The 24,256-nt window shown below is 46.8% G+C and overlaps 1 protein-coding gene across 10 annotated transcripts in view; it reads right to left on the bottom strand.

Moving 5' to 3' along the window:
• Positions 1-19,452, bottom strand: part of LOC115119585 (disks large homolog 1-like) — a 340,988-nt gene extending 321,536 nt beyond the window's left edge. For all 10 annotated transcript variants that reach the window (XM_065009266.1, XM_065009267.1, XM_065009268.1 and 7 more), the window contains exons 1-2: positions 18,632-19,452; positions 18,069-18,200 (exon numbers count right to left, since the gene is read on the bottom strand). In XM_065009266.1, the coding sequence (XP_064865338.1) occupies positions 18,069-18,200; positions 18,632-18,650 (151 nt within the window). In that variant the 5' untranslated portion in view covers positions 18,651-19,452. The remainder of the gene's footprint in view (positions 1-18,068; positions 18,201-18,631) is intronic.
• Between the last annotated feature and the right edge of the window lie 4,804 nt (positions 19,453-24,256).

The raw sequence follows: 24,256 nt of genomic DNA, 5'->3' as shown, positions 1-24,256 counted from the left end.
CGCCACCATGGCCTATTTATTTCCTTAACTTACCTCATTTGCACTCACTGTATATAGACTTTTTGTTTTCTTTTGTTCTACTGTATTATTGACTATGTTTTGTTTATTCCCTGTGTAACTCTGTGTTGTTGTATGTGTCGAATTGCTACGCTTTATCTTGGCCAGGTCGCAGTTGCAAATGAGAACTTGTTCTCAACTAGCCTACCTGGTCAAATAAAGGTGAAATAAAAATAAATTTAAAAAAATCTTTATTCCCAGTCATGTGAAATCCATAGATTAGGGCCTAATGAATTTATTTAAATTGACTTATTTCCTCATATGAACTGTAACTCAGTAAAATCTTAGAAATTGTTGCATTTTGAATCAAATCTCTATGGGATTTTACATGTACTTGTTAGCATTGCTAACCTTCGGATTACAGAGTATCAGTGGGGTTTGAATACAGCGCCCCTTGTGTTCAGTGCCGGTACTACCAAATATCCCAATATGGCACAAGGTCAGTATGAAGGTACACCAGTCTGGATACCGCATAAGCTTACGGAGTTCTCATAAATTGTTATGCAAAAGAGCAATTGTCCATGAAATATGGTTCAAATGTTGATTTCTTACATTGTGAAAATAATGACACATGACAACGGCCCCAAATGATCAGAGAGGGGCGGCAGGTAACCTAGTGGTTAGAGCGTTGGACTAGTAACCAAAAGGTTGCAAGATAAAATCCCCGAGCTGGCAAGGTAAAAATCTGTCTTTCTGCCCCTGAACAAGGCAGTTTAAAAATAAATTTTAAAAAAAATGTATTTTACATTTATTTTACTAGGCAAGTCAGTTAAGAACAAATTCTTATTTTCAATGACGGCCTAGGAACAGTGGGTTAACTGCCTGTTCAGGGGCAGAATGACAGATTTGTACTTTGTCAGCTCGGGGAGTTAACACACTGTTCCTAGGCCGTCATCGAAAATAAGAATTTGTTCTTGCCTAGTTAAAAGGTTAAATAATATATATATTTTTTTTTAATAAAGATATGCATAATATTATTTTTTTTCCCCCATCCTATTTATTGAATATTGGTTATCAATGTAGGTTCATATTTAGTTCAAACATAGATTTTATTCTTTATGGTTTCCATTCTGTGATTGAACTGTAGATCTTATCTGGATCTGATCCTTCACTGAAACAAACTAAGTGACAACTAGCTCTCACATCATGTGCACACTACCCATTTCAGCCCTTCACTCACACGACTTGGCTGTTTGGCCTTTCACTAGGGAGCTTAGCTTGGCCTTTCACTAGGGAGCTTAGCTATGTTAGGCCTTTCACTAGGGAGCTTAGCTATGTTAGGCCTTTCACTAGGGAGCTTAGCTATGTTAGGCCTTTCACTAGGGAGCTTAGCTTGGCCTTTCACTAGGGAGCTTAGCTTGGCCTTTCACTAGGGAGCTTAGCTTGGCCTTTCACTAGGGAGCTTAGCTTGGCCTTTCACTAGGGAGCTTAGCTTGGCCTTTCACTAGGGAGCTTAGCTTGGCCTTTCACTAGGGAGCTTAGCTTGGCTTTTCACTAGGGAGCTTAGCTTGGCCTTTCACTAGGGAGCTTAGCTTGGCTTTTCACTAGGGAGCTTAGCTTGGCCTTTCACTAGGGAGCTTAGCTTGGCTATGTTAGGCCTTTCACTAGGGAGCTTAGCTTGGCTATGTTAGGCCTTTCACTAGGGAGCTTAGCTTGGCTATGTTAGGCCTTTCACTAGGGAGCTTAGCTTGGCTATGTTAGGCCTTTCACTAGGGAGCTTAGCTTGGCTATGTTAGGCCTTTCACTAGGGAGCTTAGCTTGGCTAACTGCTCGGTAAACACGGTACATGTGTCAGTTTTACAGACGTGCAAAGAGAACTGGTAGGGATTCATAACCGAATCACCAGCGACTACACTAGCGTATGGTACTGGGTTGATGTAACTGATTGATGATTATACAGAAGTTCTGTGTTGCCATGCCAATGTAGAGGAAGTCACTGTGAGGTCAGGCTACAGAACTTCACACCACTTGAACAGGAGAAGAAGAGAAAAATAACATCCTCATGCTGACTAAGCTAAAATATCTCGTAAAAAGGAAAAGAAGAAGCAGATCTCGATTAAAAGGAACACGTTTTCCTCATTATCTTGCATTTTGTGGGAACTAAATACAAACAGGCCTATGAGAAACAGTTTTTAGTCAAGTCTGCAGATGTTGGCTACAAACGTTTTGAGAATACAAACAAATGTCATGGTGGAGCATTCAATGCCGACATGGATGATCGTTTACCTGCATTTGTAGTGTACATCAACACCATCATCACAGAAACCCTAGACCCACTCCAATTCACATACCGCCCCAACAGATGACAATCTCTATTGCACTCCATAATGCCCTTTCCCACTTGGACAAAAAGGAACACCTATGTGAGAATGCTGTTCATTGACTACAGCTCAGCGTTCAACACCATAGTGAAGAGCTTTGAGTGCACTAAGCTAAGGACCCTGGGACTAAACATCTCCCTCTGCAACTGGATCCTGAGCTTCCTGACGGGCCGCCCCCAGGTGGTAAGCGTAGGTAACAACACATCTGGCAACCTCATCCTCAACACATGGGCCCTCGGGGTGCGTGCTTAGTCCCCTCCTGTACTCCCTGTTCACCCCCGACTGAGTGGCCAAGCATGACTCCGACACTATCATTAAGTCTGCAGACAACAACTGTGGTAGGCCTGGTCCCCTGACGACAATGAGACCACCTATGGGGAGGAGGTCAGAGACCTGGCATTGTGGTGCCAGGACAACAACCTCTCCATCAACGTGATCAAGACAAAGGAGATGTTCGTGGACAACAGGAAAAGGAGGACCAAGCACACCCCCATTCTCATTGACTGGGCTGTAGTGGAGCAGGTTGAGAGCTTGAAGTTCCTTGGTGTCCACATCAAGAAACTATCATGGTTCAAACACACCAAGACAGTTGTGAAGAGGGCACGACAATGCCTATTCCCCCTCAGGTGACTGAAAAGATTTGGCATGGGCCCTCAGATCCTCAAAAAGTAATACAGCTACACCATCAAGAGCATGGCTGCATCACCGCCTGGTATGGCAAATGCAAGGTGTTACAGAGGGTAGTGCGTACAGCCCAGAACATCACTGGGGCTACGTCCTGGATGGCAGGATGCCTCTATACCAGGCGGTGTCAGAGGAAGGCCCTAAAAATTGCCAAAGACTCCAGCCCCCATTGTCATATACTGTTCTCTCTACTTCTGCACGGCAAGCGGTACCGGAGTGCAAGTCTAGGTCCAAAAGGCTTCTTAAACCTCTTAAGGATCTCTACAGATCGGTGTCCCACCCTCGGGACGGTTGAGCTAATGTGATTAGCATGAGGCTGTATGTAACAAGAACATTTCCCAGGACATAGACATGTCGGATGTTGGCAGAAAGCTTAAATTCCTGTTAATCTAACAGCACTGTCCAATATACAGTAGTTATTACAGTGAAAGAATACCATGCTATTGTTTGAGGAGAGTGCACAGTTATGAACTTGAAAAGTTATTAATAAACCAATTAGGCACATTTGGGCAGTCTTGATACAACATTTTGAACAGACATGCAATGGTTCATTGGATCAGTCTAAAACGTTGCACATACACTGCACCCATCTAGTGGCCAAAATCTAAATTGCGCCTGGGCTGGAATAATATATTAGGGTCTTTCTCTTCCATTTCAAAGATGGTACAAAACAAATACAAAGCAAACAGTTGGATTTTTCTTTGTATTATATTTTACCAGATCTAATGTGTTATATTCTCCTACATTCATTTCCACAAACTTCAAAGTGTTTCCTTTCAAATGATATCAAGAACATGCATATCCTTGCTTCAGGTCCTGAGCTACAGGCAGTTAGATTTGGGCATGTCATTTTAGGCGAAAATTGGGGGAAACGGGGGTGGATCCTTTAGAGGCTTTTAACAGCTTCTACCCCCAAGCCATAAGACTGATTAACATTTCATTGACCCCAGCTCCCATTCTTTTTTTTTTTTTCATTTACACTGCTGCTACTTGCCGTTTATTATCTATGCAGAGTCACTTTCCCCTGACCTACATGTACATATTACCTCAATTACCTCGACTAACCTGTACCCCCACACTGACTTGGTACCAGTACCCCCTGTATATAGCCTCAATATTGTTACTTTTTATTATTTCTTTACTTCATTTAGTAAATATTTTCTTAAAAATGGCATTGTTGGTTAAGGGCTTGTAAGTAAGAAGGTCTACTACACCTGTTTATTCGGCACATGTGACAAATACAATTTGATATTAGTTAGGCATGGCATGAGTTAGGCATGGTTCTGCAGAGGGCACAGCTGCCCTGCCTTGTCCTTCCTCCAGTCACTATGATGCCAAAATGGAGGGTTGTTTGCAGGGCCTGGCAGAGCCTAGACCAGGTAAATGGAGGGTTGTTTGCAGGGCCTGGCAGAGCCTAGACCAGGTAAATGGAGGGTTGTTTACAGGGCCTGGCAGAGCCTAGACCAGGTAAATGGAGGGTTGTTTGCAGGGCCTGGCAGAGCCTAGACCAGGTAAATGGAGGGTTGTTTACAGGGCCTGGCAGAGCCTAGACCAGGTAAATGGAGGATTGTTTACAGGGCCTGGCAGAGCCTAGACCAGGTAAATGGAGAGTTGTTTACAGGGCCTGGCAGAGCCTAGACCAGGCCAATGGAGGGTTGTTTACAGGGCCTGGCAGAGCCTAGACCAGGTAAATGGAGGGTTGTTTACAGGGCCTGGCAGAGCCTAGACCAGGTAAATGGAGGATTGTTTGCAGGGCCTGGCAGAGCCTAGACCAGGTAAATGGAGGGTTGTTTACAGGGCCTGGCAGAGCCTAGACCAGGTAAGGTTGTGAGGCTCTGATACACAACACTTAAAAGGGAGAGCCCAAGATTATTACGCTCCGTCTCAGGTTACAACCTGCCACAGGAAGGAAATACACAGGAGGGAACCGCCATGGTAAACCACTTACCTTACATCATATGTGAGACAAAGTACAGCACTACAGCTTAGAACTAGTGTATTCCTCAGTCAGTCTAGCTTTTAAATATGTAGTCCTTCACAGGGTTAAAGTTAGTCAAGGTCCCTGACCTCTCACCTCTAACCCATGGGTACCAGGTCAAGGCATGTTGACTCTGACCTGCTAAGAGGGGACTGACCTGTGAAGGCAGGTCAGCAAGTTATCATACCATTACCAGATACCTGAGCTTGGAGGCCAGAGAAGAGTGTGTGGGTGGTAGAAGAAAAGTGCACTGGGTGGTAGGAGAAAAGCACACACACACACACACACAGGATACGGCTACTTATAGCAGGCCCAGCATAGCAAGTCCCTTTACAACTTAGTGTTTGACATTTCATCCCGTCAGTAGAGGATGCCTGGTTATTCTTTAAAAGTACCTTCCTCACCATCTTAAATAAGCATGCCCCACTCAAAAAAAATGTAAACTAAAAACAGCCCTTGGTTCACTCCAGACCTGACTGCCCTTGACCAGCACAAAAACATCCTGTGGCGTTCTGCATTAGCATCGAATAACCCCCGTGATATGCAACTTTTCAGGGAAGTTAGGAACAAATATACACAGTCAGTTAAGAAAGCAAAGGCTAGCTTTTTATAACAGAAATTCTCATCCTATAGCACAAACTGCAAAAAGTTGAGCCACTGAGGTCCATGGAGAATAAGAGCACCTCCTCCCAGCTGCCCACTGCACTGAGGCTAGGTAACACGGTCACCACGATAAATCTACGATAATCGAGAATTTAAAGAAGCATTTTTCTACGGCTGGCCATGCTTTCCACCTGGCTACCCCGGCTAACAGCTCTGCACCCCCCATAGCAACTTCCCAAGCCCCCCACTTCTCCTTCACCCAAATCCAGATAGCTGATGTTCTGAATGAGCTGCAAAACCTGGACCTGTACACATCAGCTGGGCTAGAAAATCTGGACTAGAGGTCAACCGATTTAATCGAATGGCCGATTAATTAGGGCCGATTTCAAGTTTTCATAACAATCAGAAATCGGTCATTTTGGACGCCGATTGTTTTTTGTTTTTTTATCTTTATTTAACGAGGCAAGTCAGTTAAGAACACATTCTTATTTTCAATGACGGCCTTGGAACGGTGGGTTAACTGCCTTGTTCAGGTGCAGAACGACAGATTTTTACCTTGTCAGCTCAGGGATTCAATCTTGCAACCAACGGTTAACTGGTCCAACGCTCTAACCACCTGCCTCACGAGGAGCCCACCCGTTACGCGAATGCAGTAAGAAGCCAAGGTAAGTTGCTAGCTAGCATTAAACTTAATCATAATCACTAGTTATACCTACACATGGTTGATGATATTACTAGTTTATCTAGCGTGTCCTGCGTTACATATAATCGATGCGAAAAAGGACTGTCGTTGCTCCAACGTGTACCTAACCATAAACATCAATGCCTTTCTTAAAATCAATACACCGAAATATATACTTTTAAACCTGCATATTTAGCTAAAAGAAATCCAGGTTAGCAGGCAATATTAACCAGGTGAAATTGTGTCACTTCTCTTGTGTTCATTGCACGCAGAGTCAGGGTATATGGAACAGTTTGGGCCGCCTGGCTAATTGCAAACTAATTTGCCAGAATTTTACGTAATTACGACATAGCATTTTAAAAATCGGCATCGGCTTTTTTGTCCTCCAGTAATCGGTATCGGCGTTGAAAAATCATAATCGGTCGACCTCTAATCTGGACCCTCTTTAAAATTATCCGCCACAATTGTTGCAACCCCTTTACTAGCCTGTTCAACCTCTTTCGTATCGTCTGAGATCCCTAAAGATTGGAAAGCTGCTGCAGTCATCCCCCTCTTCAAAGGGGGAGACACTCTAGACCCAAACTGTTACAGACCTATATCTTTCCTACCCTGCATCTCTAAGGTCTTCGAAAGCCAAGTTAATAAACAGATCACTGACCATTCCAAATCCCACCGTACCTTCTCCGCTGTGCAATCTGGTTTCCGAGCTGGTCATGGGTGCACCTCAGCCACGCTCAAGGTCCTAAACGATATCATAACCGCCATCGATAAAAGACAGTACTGTGCAGCCGTCTTCCTCGACCTGGCCAAGGATTGACTCTGTCAATCACCTCATTCTTATCGGCAGACTCAACAGCCTTGGTTTCTCAAATGACTGCCTCGCCTGGTTCACCCACTACCTCTCAGATAGAGTTCAGTGTGTCAAATCGGAGGGCCTGTTGTCCGGACTTCTGCCAGTCTCTACGGGGGTGCCACAGGGTTCAATTCTAGGGCCGACTCCGGACGATTCTCTGTCTATATCAATGATGTCGCTCTTGCTGCTGGTGATATTCTGATCCACCTCTACGCAGACTCCACCATTCTATATAATTCTGGCCCTTCTTTGGACACTGTGTTAACTAACCTCCAGACGAGCTTCAATGCCATACAACATTCCTTCCTTGGACTCCAACTGCTCTTAAATGCAAGTAAAACTAAATGCATGTAAAACTAAATGCATGCTCTTCAATCGATCGCTGCCCACACCCGCCTGCCCGACTAGAATCACTACTCTCTCTGGACGGTTCTGACTTTGAATACAGTGGGGCAAAAAAGTATTTAGTCAGCCACCAATTGTGCATGTTCTCCCACTTAAAAAGATGAGAGGCCTGTAATTTTCATCATCGGTACACTTCAACTATGACAGACAAAATGAGAAAAAAAAAAATCCAGAAAATCACATTGTAGGATTTTTAATGAATTTATTTGCAAATTATGGTGGAAAATAAGTATTTGGTCAATAACAAAAGTTTCTCAATACTTTGTTATATACCCTTTGTTGGCAATGACAGAGGTCAAACGTTTTCTATAAGTCTTCACAAGGTTTTCACACACTGTTGCTGGTATTTTGGCTCATTCCTCCATGCAGATCTCCTCTAGAGCAGTGATGTTTTGGGGCTGTTGCTGGGCAACACGGACTTTCAACTCCCTCCAAAGATTTTCTATGGGGTTGAGATCTGGAGACTGGCTAGGCCACTCCAGGACCTTGAAATGCTTCTTATGAAGCCACTCCATTGCCCGGGCGGTGTGTTTGGGATCATTGTCATGCTGAAAGACCCAGCCACGTTTCATCTTCAATGCCCTTGCTGATGGAAGGAGGTTTTCACTCAAAATCTCACGATACATGGCCCCATTCATTCTTTCCTTTACACGGATCAGTCGTCCTGGTCCCTTTGCAGAAAAACAGCCCCAAGGCATCATGTTTCCACCCCCATGCTTCACAGTAGGTATGTTGTTCTTTGGATGCAACTCAGCATTCTTTGTCCTCCAAACACGACGAGTTGAGTATTTACCAAAACGTTCTATTTTGGTTTCATCTGACCATATGACATTCTCCCAATCTTCTTCTGGATCATCCAAATGCTCTCTAGCAAACTTCAGACGGGCCTGGACATGTACTGGCTTAAGCAGGGGGACACGTCTGGCACTGCAGGATTTGAGTCCCTGGCGGCGTAGTGTGTTACTGATGGTAGGCTTTGTTACTTTGGTCCCAGCTCTCTGCAAGTCATTCACTAGGTCCCCCCGTGTGGTTCTGGGATTGTTGCTCACCGTTCTTGTGATCATTTTGACCCCACGGGGTGAGATCTTGCGTGGAGCCCCAGATCGAGGGAGATTATCAGTGGTCTTGTATGTCTTCCATTTCCTAATAATTGCTCCCACAGTTGATTTCTTCAAACCAAGCTGCTTACCTATTGCAGATTCAGTCTTCCCAGCCTGGTGCAGGTCTACAATTTTGTTTCTGGTGTCCTTTGACAGCTCTTTGGTCTTGGCCATAGTGGAGTTTGGAGTGTGACTGTTTGAGGTTGTGGACACGTGTCTTTTATACTGATAACAAGTTCAAACAGGTGCCATTAATACAGGTAAGAGGAGTAGAGGACAGAGGAGCCTCTTAAAGAAGAAGTTACAGGTCTGTGAGAGCCAGAAACCTTGCTTGTTTGTAGGTGACCAAATACTTATTTTCCACCATAATTTGCAAATAAATTCATTAAAAATCCTACAATGTGATTTCGGGAATTTTTTTTTCTCATTTTCTGTCATAGTTGAAGTGTACCGACGAAGAAAATTACAGGCCTCTCATCTTTTTAATTGGGAGAACTTGCACAATTGGTGGCTGACTAAATACTTTTTTGCCCCACTGTATGTGGATAACTACAAATACCTAGGTGTCTGGTTAGACTGTAAACTCTCCTTCCAGACTCACATTAAGCATCTCCAATCCAAAATTAAATCTAGAATCGGCTTCCTATTTCGCAACAAAGCCTCTTTCACATATGCTGCCAAACATACCCTCGTAAAACTGAATATCCTACCGATCCTCGACTTCGACAAGGTCATTTACTAAATAGCCTCCAACACTCTACTCAGCAAACTGGATATAGTCTATCACAGTGCCATCCGTTTTGTCACAAGGCCCAATATGGCTCAGTATGGTGACCAGTGAGCTCAGATAAGGGGGGACTTTACCTAGCAGAGACTTATAGATGACCTGGAGCCAGTGGGTTTGGCGACAAATATGAAGCGAGGGCCAGCCAGCGAGAGCATACAGGTCGCAGTGGTGGGTATCTGAGGTCACTACCCACCACTGTGACCTGTACTCTCTCGCTGGCTGGCCCTCGATTCATATTCGTCGCCAAACCCACTGGCTCCAGGTCATCTATAAGTCTTTGCTAGGTAAAACCCCGCCTTATCTGAGCTCACTGGTTACCATAGCAACACCCATCAGCAGTACGCACTCCAGCAGGTATATTTCACTGGTCATCCCCAAAGCCAACTCCTCCTTTGGCCGCCTTTCCTTCCAGTCCTCTGCTGCCAGTGACTGGAACGAATTGCAAAAATCACTGATGCTGGAGACATATCTCCCTCACTAACTTTAAGCATCAGCTGTCAGAGCAGCTTACCGATCATTGCACCCTTACACAGCCCATCTGTAAATAGCACACCCAACTACCTCATCCCCAAATTGTTATTTATCTTCTTGCTCTTTCGCACCCCAGTATCTCTACTTGCACATCATCTGCACATCTATCACTCCAGTGTTAATGCTAAATTGTAATTATTTCACCACTATGGCCTATTTATTGCCTTACCTCCCTAATCTTACTACATTTACACACACTATATATAGATTTTTTTCTATTGTGTTATTTACTGTACGTTTGCTTATCCCATGTGTAACTCTGTTGTTTTTGTCGCACTGCTTTGCTTTATCTTAGCCAGGTCGCAGTTGTAAATGAGAACTTGTTCTCAACTAGCCTACCTGGTTAAATAAAATGTTTATTTTTATGTTTAAAATTTTTTTTTGCCAGTACCCACAACGTCAAAATCAAGACGCGGTTTCTATTAGACCAAAGACACACTGAAGATAGTTGGCCTTCCTGTCTGCTGTATTCACCATTGAAGACTGCCTGACACTATATATAGGATAGGCTGCTATAGGAAATAATTAGAGCAGGATACCCTGGTGAGGCATAATGGGTCCTGGGTGGAGCTCTACACAGCTCTCTGACATACAGGAGGAGGAGGAGGAAGAGGAGGAGGAAGGGTAGAGCAGGATACCCTGGTGAGGCATAATGGGTCCTGGGTGGAGCTCTACACAGCTCTCTGACATACAGGAGGAGGAGGAAGAGAAGGGTAGAGCAGGATACCCTGGTGAGGCATAATGGGTCCTGGGTGGAGCTCTACACAGCTCTCTGACATACAGGAGGAGGAGGAGGAAGAGGAGGAGGAAGGGTAGAGCAGGATACCCTGGTGTGGCATAATGGGTCCTGGGTGGAGCTCTACACAGCTCTCTGACATACAGGAGGAGGAGGAAGGGTAGAGCAGGATACCCTGGTGAGGCATAATGGGTCCTGGGTGGAGCTCTACACAGCTCTCTGACATACAGGAGGAGGAGGAGGAAGAGGAGGAGGAAGGGTAGAGCAGGATACCCTGGTGAGGCATAATGGGTCCTGGGTGGAGCTCTACACAGCTCTCTGACATACAGGAGGAGGAGGAAGAGGAGGAGGAGGAGGAAGGGTAGAGCAGGATACCCTGGTGAGGCATAATGGGTCCTGGGTGGAGCTCTACACAGCTCTCTGACATACAGGGGGAGGAGGAAGAGGAGGAGGAAGGGTAGAGCAGGATACCCTGGTGAGGCATAATGGGTCCTGGGTGGAGCTCTACACAGCTCTCTGACATACAGGGGGAGGAGGAAGAGGAGGAGGAGGAAGGGTAGAGCAGGATACCCTGGTGAGGCAGAATGGGTCCTGGGTGGAGCTCTACACAGCTCTCTGACATACAGGAGGAGGAAGAGGAGGAGGGGGAAGAGGAGGAGGAAGAGGAGGAGGAAGGGTAGAGCAGGATACCCTGGTGAGGCATAATGGGTCATGGGTGGAGCTCTACACAGCTCTCTGACATACAGGAGGAAGAGGAGGAGGAGGAAGAGGAGGAGGAAGAGGAGGAAGGGTAGAGCAAGATACCCTGGTGAGGCATAATGGGTCCTGGGTGGAGCTCTACACATCTCTCTGACATACAGGAGGAGGAGGAAGAGGAAGAGGAGGAAGGGTAGAGCAGGATACCCTGGTGAGGCATAATGGGTCCTGGGTGGAGCTCTACACAGCTCTCTGACATACAGGAGGAGGAGGAGGAAGAGGAGGAGGAAGGGTAGAGCAGGATACCCTGGTGAGGCATAATGGGTCCTGGGTGGAGCTCTACACATCTCTGACATACAGGAGGAGGAGGAAGAGGAGGAGGAGGAAGAGGAGGAGGAAGGGTAGAGCAGGATACCCTGGTGAGGCATAATGGGTCCTGGGTGGAGCTCTACACAGCTCTCTGACATACAGGAGGAGGAAGAGGAGGAGGAAGGGTAGAGCAGGATACCCTGGTGAGGCATAATGGGTCCTGGGTGGAGCTCTACACAGCTCTCTGACATACAGGAGGAGGAGGAGGAAGAGGAGGAGGAAGAGGAGGAGGAAGAGTAGAGCAGGATACCCTGGTGAGGCATAATGGGTCCTGGGTGGAGCTCTACACAGCTCTCTGACATACAGGAGGAGGAGGAAGAGGAGGAGGAAGGGTAGAGCAGGATACCCTGGTGAGGCATAATGGGTCCTGGGTGGAGCTCTACACAGCTCTCTGACATACAGGAGGAGGAGGAGGAAGGGTAGAGCAGGATACCCTGGTGTGGCATAATGGGTCCTGGGTGGAGCTCTACACAGCTCTCTGACATACAGGAGGAGGAAGAGGAGGAAGGGTAGAGCAGGATACCCTGGTGAGGCATAATGGGTCCTGGGTGGAGCTCTACACATCTCTCTGACATACAGGGGGAGGAGGAAGAGGAGGAGGAGGAAGGGTAGAGCAGGATACCCTGGTGAGGCATAATGGGTCCTGGGTGGAGCTCTACACAGCTCTCTGACATACAGGAGGAGGAGGAAGAGGAGGAGGAAGGGTAGAGCAGGATACCCTGGTGAGGCATAATGGGTCCTGGGTGGAGCTCTACACATCTCTCTGACATACAGGGGGAGGAGGAAGAGGAGGATGAAACTAATTAGACTTTTTATCAGGTTTCAAAGCATGCCATGAATGAAATTCATCACCTTGGGTGTGTCTATGCAATTCAGATTCAACTGTATCCTCCCTTCTCAAACACAATTCAGCAAACACACACAATCTCTATCCAGGTGGTTAGATACAGCTGCACAAGTCCCAAAAATATAAGCAGCTGTAAAAAGTTTTTGAATGTGTATCGAGTACAGTAGCCACATTCATATTTGTACAAGTAAAACAGACCTGGGTTACTATTCAACTAAAACCAGCATCCTCTACTTCTGCACTGTGATCAGGTCCAATAAGAGTTGGATAACGCTGCCAGTCTACATCTTGAAAAATATGACACACACACTCCTCTGAAGACTGCTCTCTGACCAGCAAGTAAATCAGGAGGGATTACCAGCAGTAGCATCGGAGTAATCATGTCAGTGGACGGATTACACGCCTGACTCTTATCATACATATCTTACAAAGACCAGATTGCTTCCCGCCCTATTCTGCTTTTTCATCAGCAACCAACAGGACCCAAAAGTAGGGAGGGAGGAGTGAACGAGAGGGTCAGAGGGGGTGTGTGTGTGTGTGCGCGTGTGTGTATGTGTGTGTGTGTGTGTATGTGTGTAAGCGTGTGTGTGTGTGTGTATGCGTGTGTGTGTATGCGTGTGTGTGTAAGCGTGTGTGTGTGTATGCGTGTGTGTAGTAGATTACTGTATGTCTGTGTATTATTCAGCAGTCAGTCATGTGTGTATAATGCCTGAACCTGTGTAACCATGCAAGGGTCAAGAAATATTCTGTGTGAACTCAAAGAATAAAACACTGGGGTTGGGAGAAAGGGAGAGAGATAGAGAGAGAGAGACAGGGGGAGAGAAAGAGACAAGAGACAGGGGGAGAGAAAGAGACGGAGAGAGAGAGAGAGAGAGAGAGACAGGGGGAGAGAGAGAGACAGGGGGACAGAAAGAGACGGAGAGAGAGAGAAAGAGACGGAGACAGGGGAGAGAGAGCGAGAGACAGGGGAGAGAGCGAGAGACAGGGGAGAGAGCGAGAGACAGGGCGAGAGAGCGAGAGACAGGGCGAGAGAGCGAGAGCCAGGGGGAGAGAGCGAGAGCCAGGGGAGAGAAAGAGAGACAGGGAGAGAGACAGGGGGACAGAAAGAGACGGAGAGAGAGAGAAAGAGACGGAGACAGGGGAGAGAGCGAGAGACAGGGGGAGAGAGCGAGACAGGGGGAGAGAGAGAGACAGGGGGAGAGAGAGAGAGACAGGGGGAGAGAGAGAGACAGGGGGAGAGAGAGAGCGAGACAGGGGAGAGAGAGAGCGAGACAGGGGGAGAGAGAGAGCGAGACAGGGGGAGAGAGAGAGCGAGACAGGGGGAAGAGAGAGAGCGAGACAGGGGAAGAGAGAGAGCGAGACAGGGGAAGAGAGAGAGAGAGACAGGGGGAGAGAGAGAGAGAGAGACAGGGGAGAGAGAGGGGAGAGAGAGAGACAGGGGGAGAGAGAGAGAGAGAGAGAGAGACAGGGGGAGAGAGAGAGACAGGGGGAGAGAGAGAGAGAGACAGGGGGAGAGAGAGAGAGAGACAGGGGGAGAGAGAGGGGAGAGAGAGAGAGAGAGAGAGACAGGGGGAGAGAGAGAGAGAGACAGGGGAGAGAGAGAGAGAGAGACAGGGGGAGAGAGAGAGAGAGACAGGGGGAGAGAGAGAGAGAGACAGAGAGAGAGAGAGACAGGGGGAGAGAGAGAGAGAGACAGGGGGAGAGAGAGAGAGAGACAGGGGGAGAGAGAGAGAGAGACAGGGGGAGAGAGAGAGAGAGACAGGGGAGAGAGAGAGAGAGACAGGGGAGAGAGAGTGAGAGACAGGGGAGAGAGAGTGAGAGACAGGGGGAGAGAGAGTGAGAGACAGGGGGAGAGAGAGTGAGAGACAGGGGGAGAGAGAGAGAGAGAGAGAGACAGGGGGAGAGAGCGAGAGACAGGGGAGAGAGAGCGAGAGACAGGGGGAGAGAGCGAGAGACAGGGCGAGAGAGCGAGAGACAGGGCGAGAGAGCGAGAGCCAGGGGGAGAGAGCGAGAGCCAGGGGGAGAGAAAGAGAGACAGGGAGAGAGACAGGGGGACAGAAAGAGACGGAGAGAGAGAGAAAGAGACGGAGACAGGGGGAGAGAGCGAGAGACAGGGGGAGAGAGCGAGAGACAGGGGGAGAGAGCGAGACAGGGGGAGAGAGAGAGACAGGGGGAGAGAGAGAGCGAGACAGGGGGAGAGAGAGAGCGAGACAGGGGGAGAGAGAGAGCGAGACAGGGGGAGAGAGAGAGCGAGACAGGGGGGAGAGAGAGAGCGAGACAGGGGGAGAGAGAGAGCGAGACAGGGGGAAGAGAGAGAGCGAGACAGGGGGAAGAGAGAGAGCGAGACAGGGGGAAGAGAGAGAGAGAGACAGGGGGAAGAGAGAGAGAGAGACAGGGGGAGAGAGAGAGAGAGACAGGGGAGAGAGAGAGAGAGACAGGGGAGAGAGAGAGAGAGACAGGGGAGAGAGAGGGGGAGAGAGAGAGACAGGGGAGAGAGAGAGAGAGAGAGAGACAGGGGAGAGAGAGAGACAGGGGGAGAGAGAGAGAGAGACAGGGGAGAGAGAGAGAGAGACAGGGGGAGAGAGAGGGGAGAGAGAGAGACAGGGGGAGAGAGAGAGAGAGAGAGAGACAGGGGGAGAGAGAGAGACAGGGGAGAGAGAGAGAGAGACAGGGGGAGAGAGAGAGAGAGACAGGGGGAGAGAGAGAGAGAGAGACAGGGGAGAGAGAGAGAGAGAGACAGGGGAGAGAGAGTGAGAGACAGGGGAGAGAGAGAGTGAGAGACAGGGGGAGAGAGAGTGAGAGACAGGGGGAGAGAGAGAGAGACAGGGGAGAGAGAGAGAGAGAGAGAGACAGGGGAGAGAGAGAGAGAGAGAGACAGGGGAGAGAGACAGGGGGACAGAAAGAGACAAAGAGACAGGGGGACAGAAAGAGACGGAGAGAGAGAGAAAGAGACGGAGACAGGGGAGAGAGCGAGAGACAGGGGGAGAGACAGGGGGAGAGAGCGAGACAGGAGAGAGAGAGAGCGAGACAGGAGAGAGAGAGAGCGAGACAAGAGAGAGAGAGAGAGAGAGAGAGAGAGACAAGAGAGAGAGAGAGAGAGAGAGAGAGAGAGAGAGAGAGAGAGAGAGAGAGAGAGGAGAGAGAGAGAGAGAGAGACAGGGGGAGAGAGAGAGAGAGAGAGAGACAGGGGGAGAGAGAGAGAGAGAGAGAGAGAGGGGGGAGAGAGAGAGAGACAGGGGGAGAGAGAGAGAGAGAGAGAGAGACAGGGGGAGAGAGAGAGAGAGACAGGGGGAGAGAGAGAGAGAGAGACAGACGGAGAGAGAGAGAGAGACAGACGGAGAGAGAGAGAGAGACAGACGGAGAGAGAGAGAGAGAGAGAGACAGACGGAGAGAGAGAGACAGACAGGGGAGAGAGAGAGACAGACAGGGGGAGAGAGAGAGAGAGACAGACAGGGGGAGAGAGAGAGAGAGACAGACAGGGGGAGAGAGAGAGAGAGAGACAGGGGGAGAGAGAGAGAGAGAGACAGGGGGAGAGAGAGAGAGAGAGACAGGGGAGAGAGAGAGAGAGAGACAGGGGGAGAGAGAGAGAGAGAGACAGGGGAGAGAGAGAGAGAGACAGGGGGAGAGAGAGAGAGAGAGAGAGGGGAGAGAGAGAGAGAGAGAGACAGGGGAGAGAGAGAGAGAGAGAGACAGGGGAGAGAGAGAGACAGAGAGAGAGACAGAGAGAGAGACAGAGACAGGGGAGAGGGAGAGACAGAGGGGGAGAGACAGAGGGGGAGAGACAGAGGGGGAGAGACAGAGGGGGAGAGACAGAGGGGGAGAGAGAGACCAGCTAATGAGATTAAAGAAACACATACAGGAGGACAATGAGTGGTTAGCCAATCAACAACCATTCCTCTTCAATTACACCAGTGAAGGCAAGGGTTTCAATCCGTAAGAGTTACTGTAGGGGTGGCGGTGGCCCCAGGAGTGGGCTGGTGGAAAGGAATCAAATGAGTTCGCCCAACTGTCCGGACTGGAAGTTTTATCACAAAATCAACAAGAAAGTGTCTTCCCAGAGTTGACAGGGTTGTTAATGGTATCTTTCATCCTGGAACAACTGATATTAAGCACCGGATCACAGCATCTTCTCTAGGGTGACGGACATCTACAGAACCTTTCACTCAAAGAACTGGAACACGAGCACTGCCGTGATCAAATGTGACCATTCTTTAACTTTTGTTGGGAGGACCAACCCCCCTCCCCCCCCAAAAAACCCAGAGTAAAGCAACAGCCAGTATCTGCCTCGTGAGCAGCCGGGTATCTTCCAGACCTTCGATCTAAAGGGCATATTAGAGGAGATGTTGTTACTAAGTCCAACACACACCCTCTTTATTGGCTACTGTGACAGATTATAGCAGACGACTCTCAACCTGTGTAGGCCTGTATTCAATCAAAACAGTCAAACAAAATAGTGGCGCGACTCAACTCAACCATTTACCATGGGACTTGAGCAGCGACTAGAGTGGGTGGACTGCAGCTCTGACGTCACATAAAATGACGTTTTTATCAAAAAAACAACTGATTTCAGCACACAAGCCCGCAATAACACAGAACAATGTTTTGTTTGATTCTTTGGGTGTTGAAATCAGCTGTAAAAACAAATAATTATACTAGCCTTATACTGCAATGCAGGGCCTATAAAAGGGGGGACATAGCCAACACACACACACACACACACACACACACACACACACACACACACACACAGTTTAAAAACAGAGATGTAACTCAAGACATTCGAGACGGGTTCTTGGTAGGAGGCCAGGCACCCGAAAACCACCACTTCTGGGTCAATACTACAATAAGGAGAGGAGGGGCACGCCAGAATGAACAACACATTGGGAATTCCTGCTCTGTAGCGTTGCCGTGGCGTTGCCGTGGTGTCACAGCTTATAGGACAAGACTTTACATCACGCCGCCCTCATGCCAAGCAGTCAGTAGGTTACTTTGGGAACAAGAAAGTTATTACAAGTCAGTCAACTAAAAGACAGCCCACAGAAAACAATGACTGAATCGTAGCGATAGGAAACCAAACTAATTCAGTTTGAAATGAGTCAGTGGTATAGTAGTTACTATGTCATTACAGTTATGAAACCTAAGAGAAGGCACAGGATAACTAAACAGATTTATAATGACCATTCTGTTGGAATTAAGGGACTGTCTTCCTTGCTGGGTAAAACACTTCAACTCCAGCATGTTGAGATCAGTGTGCTCCGGGTAGGGGAGAGGCAGGTTCCGGGTAAAAACAGACAAACCTGTTTGCGTTGCTCAAGCAGGTTAGGCAGGTGACAATACAAGGGAAAAGTAGAGGAAGTCGACTGATTTGACAGACTTTGTGAACAGATTAGGCCTGGGTTTGAATGAAGGGGTTTCATACCTATCAAGGCTTGGAAGAGGTTGCTCTGAAAGATGTTGATGAGTCTTTCTAATGACTGTCTGAGTTGTCTGTCTTCTGTCTGTCCAAGTTTCGTCTTGTATTCCTCCATGAGCAGTAAAGCTCTTTGAGCATCTGTAAACAAAACATAACAACCAACAAGGCAATGAGTGAATAAATGGCAACTACATTGATACATAATCAAATTTAAAGCAACAGGATTGATATAGGTTATGGGATTGATATAGGTTATGTGATATCAACAGACTGGCTAGGGGTTTCATATTCGGTGACTGAGAGACAGTCAGGTGGCTGAATGCATTGGCAACAACTCACGTGTAATATGCAACATATGTGTCTCTGACTGTCGCTATATTTGTTGCACGATATCAGTTGATGTGGCAACACATGAGGTGGCAAAAAATATATATATATTCGTCTGCATTGGCCTGCTGTAGTTTGCTTTAGCTTGCTACAGCTATTGACATTCTGTAGCATATCGCTTTCATAGCAGGCTGCCATTACATGTGATATCTTTCAGAAAACAGACGAATCGGGATTCTCACCTTTCTTTCGTATAGGCATGACAGCTCCCAAGTGCAGCAGGAAAAGTAGACGCAGGCACCGTTTCGTGCAGGCTAATGTTTGGTGTAGTAGCCTATACTCCCTTGCCTCAGATATCCTTTGCTACAGTTGCCAGAGGGGCAGAGCCAGGAGTTTACACCGTTTTAGCATGAACAGAAACTAGTCTCTTCTCTCCTCAAAAAACGCAATGTGCGCTATAGCTCCCGCCCGTTCAATAGACTACAAAAGGCACCGTTTTTTCTTACTGGACTATAAAACATGCAATGAATCCGATTTTTTTGGTAGATTAAAGCCTATTCAGATGACCCGCCGTGAATGCCAATGTGACCAGCTTGTATCCCTGGCAGGGCTAACTGACAGGGTTCATTTAGGTTAGTGCCAGTAGAGACCGCGCAGGATTCCCGACACCAGTTTCCCACTAACAGCTATGTGAAACACTACTGCCGTGTGTCACGTTCGTATCTCCAATCAATTCTCATACACTAAACATAAACAAACCGGTTCTCAGCAAGCCCAGCTCTGTACGGTGCAATTCATTGAGCAGCCTGAAAATCTGACAACATGTGCAGTGCAGTTCAAAGTGGCAGAAGAAACTGCGAGCAACGAATCCCAAAGTTCAGTCTGTGCATTTAGGGAGTAAATCCTATTTTTTGTTTCTGAGTGCTGAATTATTAGTTTCCCGCTCTCAAGCTTTTATCTATCTCGGTCCGGCAATATTTCCACAAGTCAAAGTTCCCTTGCTCGGCGCTCTCCCCTCCTCCTTCTTTCCACCAATGTATCAGGAATTCCAAACTTTCCTCCAAAATGGCGTCTGAAGTGTGGAATCGGATCACATGATCAACCCCTCGCCACCCAATGGTGTCGGTAGGCTACAGAGGAGCCGAGCTCGAAGAGTTTATTACAACAACAAAAACTTTCAACTGCTTTCAAAGGTCACTTTACATTGACTGGTCTCAAACCTATATATACATACATGGTGTTGGCTCGGGTTTTACACTGTTTTTTGAAGAGTGTCATTGTAACCATAACATTGTTGCATAGACTAACAAAAGTTACATTGAAGCACACACAGGTTTTTCAGGAGGGCGAAACACATTTGGTTTAAATGAACTGCATTACTATGTTAATTTTTTCATTTGTTAATGTTCAAATACAAATATTTGCATAGAGAGAATTGTAAAAACAGGGTGTTTGATGAGATTGTATTGTTGTTTTTTGTCGCACTGCTTTGCTTTATCTTGGCCAGGTCGCAGTTGTACATGAGAACTTGTTCTCAACTGGCCTACCTGGTCAAATAAAGGTGAAATTAAATAAGATAAAGATTAAACTATAGAGGACAGGCAATGAATTGGAAGATTACACCCCTGACATGTCAGATTGATGGTAATAATCCCAATACCTGGTTAAAGTGTGAGGACTTCACCAGTTCAGTGCCATGGGACTGAATATTGTCCACGACACTACACACACTGTGTGTGCTACACACACATAATCAATATAGAGCTGCCATGCTCATCCTGCCTTAGCCGCCAAGACCACAGTCAGATGGGTTAGTGCACCTGGATTTGGTATGCAGGGTTGCCAGTCTGATCCCTGACAAATGCAACTATCCCCAAGCATCAATGACCTTTTCCATACATAGCACAGATGCTGTCAGCCTGTATTCATTCATTCATTCATTTACTTGTTTTTTTTTATGTGTGTGAGTGTTTGAAACTTTCGTTTGCTGTAAATGAAAGTTTATTATTATTTGTATTATTATATCATTGTTATTATAAGACAACAGTTGTCATATGATTCATAAATATTTATAACAAAAATTGTGGAAATTATTGAAAATGAGATGGTGCATCTCAAGAGATTTCATCCTGGAAAATGTCTAATAAATACATGAATGAATGAATGAATGAATGAATTCATCCATTTACAGTCACTGCTTACTGTTCATACCAAGGACTCCATTTTATCAGAGAACCTGCTGTCGTTCACCACCATTAGAAACAGGTCCATATTCCCTACAGATTTATGGTCTAGATCTGAGAGTCTCTCTCCCTCCCCCCTCCCTCCCGCCCCATCCGATTCTCGCATTGTCATGCTAAACTGACTCATTGTGCACCGGTTAGCAGCGCTCTATTTGGTGTTGTCTCAGATTTATATTCCTGGTGTCTGTCATCTATATACTCACACAAACTCTGGCCTGGCTGGTTCTCTGTATGGTATGGTATGATATAAATAACCCTGGCCTGTCTGTTCCTGATGCTGCACTCGCTCACATTTACACAGACCAGCTAGCAGCAGCACTGTGGCCCAGATTAGACAGCAGTGAGGAATGGAAAGGAGGGAAGGAGAGAAGGGGGAGGGGAGGGGAGGAGAAGAGAAAGAAGAGAGGGGGAGGGAGGGAGGGAGGGGGGGAGAGGAGAGAGGAGAGGAGAGGAGAGAGGGAGAGGAGAGGAGAGGAGAGGAGAGGAGAGGAGAGGAGAGGAGAGGAGAGGAGAGGAGAGGAGAGGAGAGGAGGGGGGAAGGAGGGGAGGAGAGAAGAGGAGAAGAGGGGAGGAAAGAGGAGAGGAAAGGGGAGTGGAGGAGAGGGGGAAGAGAGGGGGAGGGAGGGGGAGAGGAGGAGAGGGAAAGGGGAGCGAAGAGGGGAGAAGGGGAGAGGGAGAGAAGAGGAGGAGAGAGGTAAGGATGAGGAGAGAGGAGGAAAAAGGAGGAGAGGAGACAAGGGAGGGAAGAGGCAAGGAGAGTAGGAGGGAAGAGGAAAGGACAGAGGAGAGGAGACAAGGGAGGGAAGAGGCAAGGAGCGAGGAGAGTAGGAGAGGAGACAAGGGAGGGAAGAAGAAGGAGAGAGGAGAGGAGACAAGGGAGGTGAGAGGCAAGGAGAGGATGTTATTTTCAGGTAGTCATGTTTTATGAATGGTTCCTTGCTCTCTGTATGTTTACTAGAGGTTCTGCAGAGGAGAATATCTCTTAGACATCTTTTTGTAGCAATGTTGGAAAGGTTCACCAAAGGATTTGAGATTCAGCATGAAAATAATGAATAATGGTTCATTCATTTCTAAAATGTATTTTAAATTTCAGTTGTATTCCATTTATTTCGTTGAAGAAAATTGAGCTGATCTGAATCTTTCACTCTGTAACAAGGTTTTTCACTTTCTTTAGGATGTGGAAAACATCTCATTTCTGTTTTTAAAGATGATAACGTTATTACACCGCATATATTGCTTGAATTTAGTATAATCTATATCATTATACATATTTCACTGGAGGTAGATGTCAATTATCAGAGCATAAAACATATTTAGGTTTCACTATTGGCACTGGACTCCAGTGTTAAACGGTGGGTATACTGTGTACAGTAGCTTTGTGTTTCTATAAAAGAGGACTATATGGTAACTTCATTCCTCCCTTGGAGGACACACACACACACACACACGAACACACACACACACACACACACAAGCACGCGCCACACACACACACACTCAATCATACACACAAGCACATACATAAACAGTGTTACTGTACACATTGTCAATTAAATGACTGTTACTCAGTCAAATGTCATGGATATTGGTGTTGCTGACCTTGTGGGATTGTAATTGATTGTTACCAAGAGCGCATGATTGATTGATTGGGTGGCTTTGTGGCCAATTGTCCCTCCCCCCGCTCTATTTATCTGTCCCTCCCCCCTCTCTATCTATCGATCAATCTATCCACCTCTCTATCTCTGATTGGACCATATGTACAGTAATTGTAAGTTAGTGGCTTGTTATGTTACGTCTATTTCAGGCATCCTTTCTAACAATAACCAATGGCACTGGCCACAGCTTAGGCCCTAGGCCCCATAGCTCTATAGTGTGAGGAACTCTGTTGTAATCTGATCTAGTCAAGCCTGCCCTGTCCTCTACTCCCGATGAAAAATATTGATGGAGGGAGACTTATTACTTACTGTAATGACATCATCCACCGACTGCCCAGATGGCCTCCTCTCTCATGTTGGAACACCATGAGAGGTAGGGGCCTTTCCCATTGACCAAACGATTATTCCAGTCCTCCCAGGAGAGTTAGATAAAGGACATGCAGAAAAATACTATTTCCTTCCCCTCAGACAATCCCTTAAGTCTATGCCCGCTCATTTACTTATCTTCTGATCCCTTTGAAAGAGAGAGACAGACAGACAGACAGACAGACAGACAGACAGACAGACAGACAGACAGACAGACAGACAAACAGAACTAGTGAGTGAGAGAAAGAGAGAGATCAATAGAAAGGGAGAGAGAGAGAGAGAGAGAGAGAGAGAGAGAGAGACAGACAGACAGACAGACAGACAGACAGACAGACAGACAGACAGACAGACAGACAGACAGACAGACAGACTAGTGAGTGCGAGAAAGAGAGGGAGACAGACAGACAGACAGTCTGATTTGAATGCAGGATCCGTACACATACAGACCCATTTCAAACATAACCCTGTGATTCTGCAGATACCACTCCACTGCAGTCTGCAGCATTCTCCAGCTTACTGTGATGTCTGCAGGGAGGGGGTTCCTCCTCTCACCCTCCCTCTGACTCTGCTCTCTCACTCTGATGATGCAGAGAAGATTCTGCCATTAGAGCTGACTGAAGTTCTTTGGGCTGACTCAAACTTTCACATGAATAATTAACTGATGTCAATGGGGAAAATATCAAGTATATTAATATGGAAGTTAGGATATGGCCTGCGCGTGTGTGTGCGTGTGTGTGTGAACGTGAGCGTATGTGTGTGTGCGTACACACAAAAGAACAACGCACATGATCCACTATTGTTGGTTGTTCCCTCTCTCTGTCTCACTACAGCAGGCCTTTGTCATTCTCAGCCTGGTCCGCCTTGTGAGAGGAGTGATGCCAGGCGCCGGATACAACCACCATTTAACAGTCTGGGTGGGGCACGTACAGAAAATACCACTGTCCTGAGAACAGAGGTTCTCTGTCACTGGTCATCTGGCAGACAGCACTGGTCATTCACTCAGCTGATTTGGGGGCAGTCAGGACATTGGGGAACTGGGAGTGATATTATTTTATAGAGGGAGAGATATTATTGTCTGGACTAGCTGATATTATAGTGCAGTTTGTTAGTTTTGTTGAATAAGCACGGCAGTCACCACATATCAGTAGTGAATAAGCATGATAGTCACCACATATCAGTAGTGAATGAGCATGATAGTCACCACATATCAGTAGTGAATAAGCATGGCAGTCACCACATATCAGTAGTGAATAAGCACAGCAGTCACTACATATCAGTAGTGAATAAGCATGGCAGTCACCACATATCAGTAGTGAATAAGCATGATAGTCACCACATATCAGTAGTGAATAAGCATGATAGTCACCATATATCAGTAGTGAATAAGCACGGCAGTCACCACATATCAGTAGTGAATAAGCACGGCAGTCCCCACATATCAGTAATGAATAAGCATGATAGTCACCACATATCAGTAGTGATTAAGCACGGCAGTCACCACATATCAGTAGTGAATAAGCATGATAGTCACCACATATCAGTAGTGAATAAGCACGGCAGTCACCACATATCAGTAGTGAATAAGCATGATAGTCACCACATA

Source organism: Oncorhynchus nerka, linkage group LG24, assembly GCF_034236695.1.
Source record: "Oncorhynchus nerka isolate Pitt River linkage group LG24, Oner_Uvic_2.0, whole genome shotgun sequence".
NCBI lineage: Eukaryota > Metazoa > Chordata > Actinopteri > Salmoniformes > Salmonidae > Oncorhynchus > Oncorhynchus nerka.
This window is presented reverse-complemented; position numbering and strand designations above follow the sequence as displayed.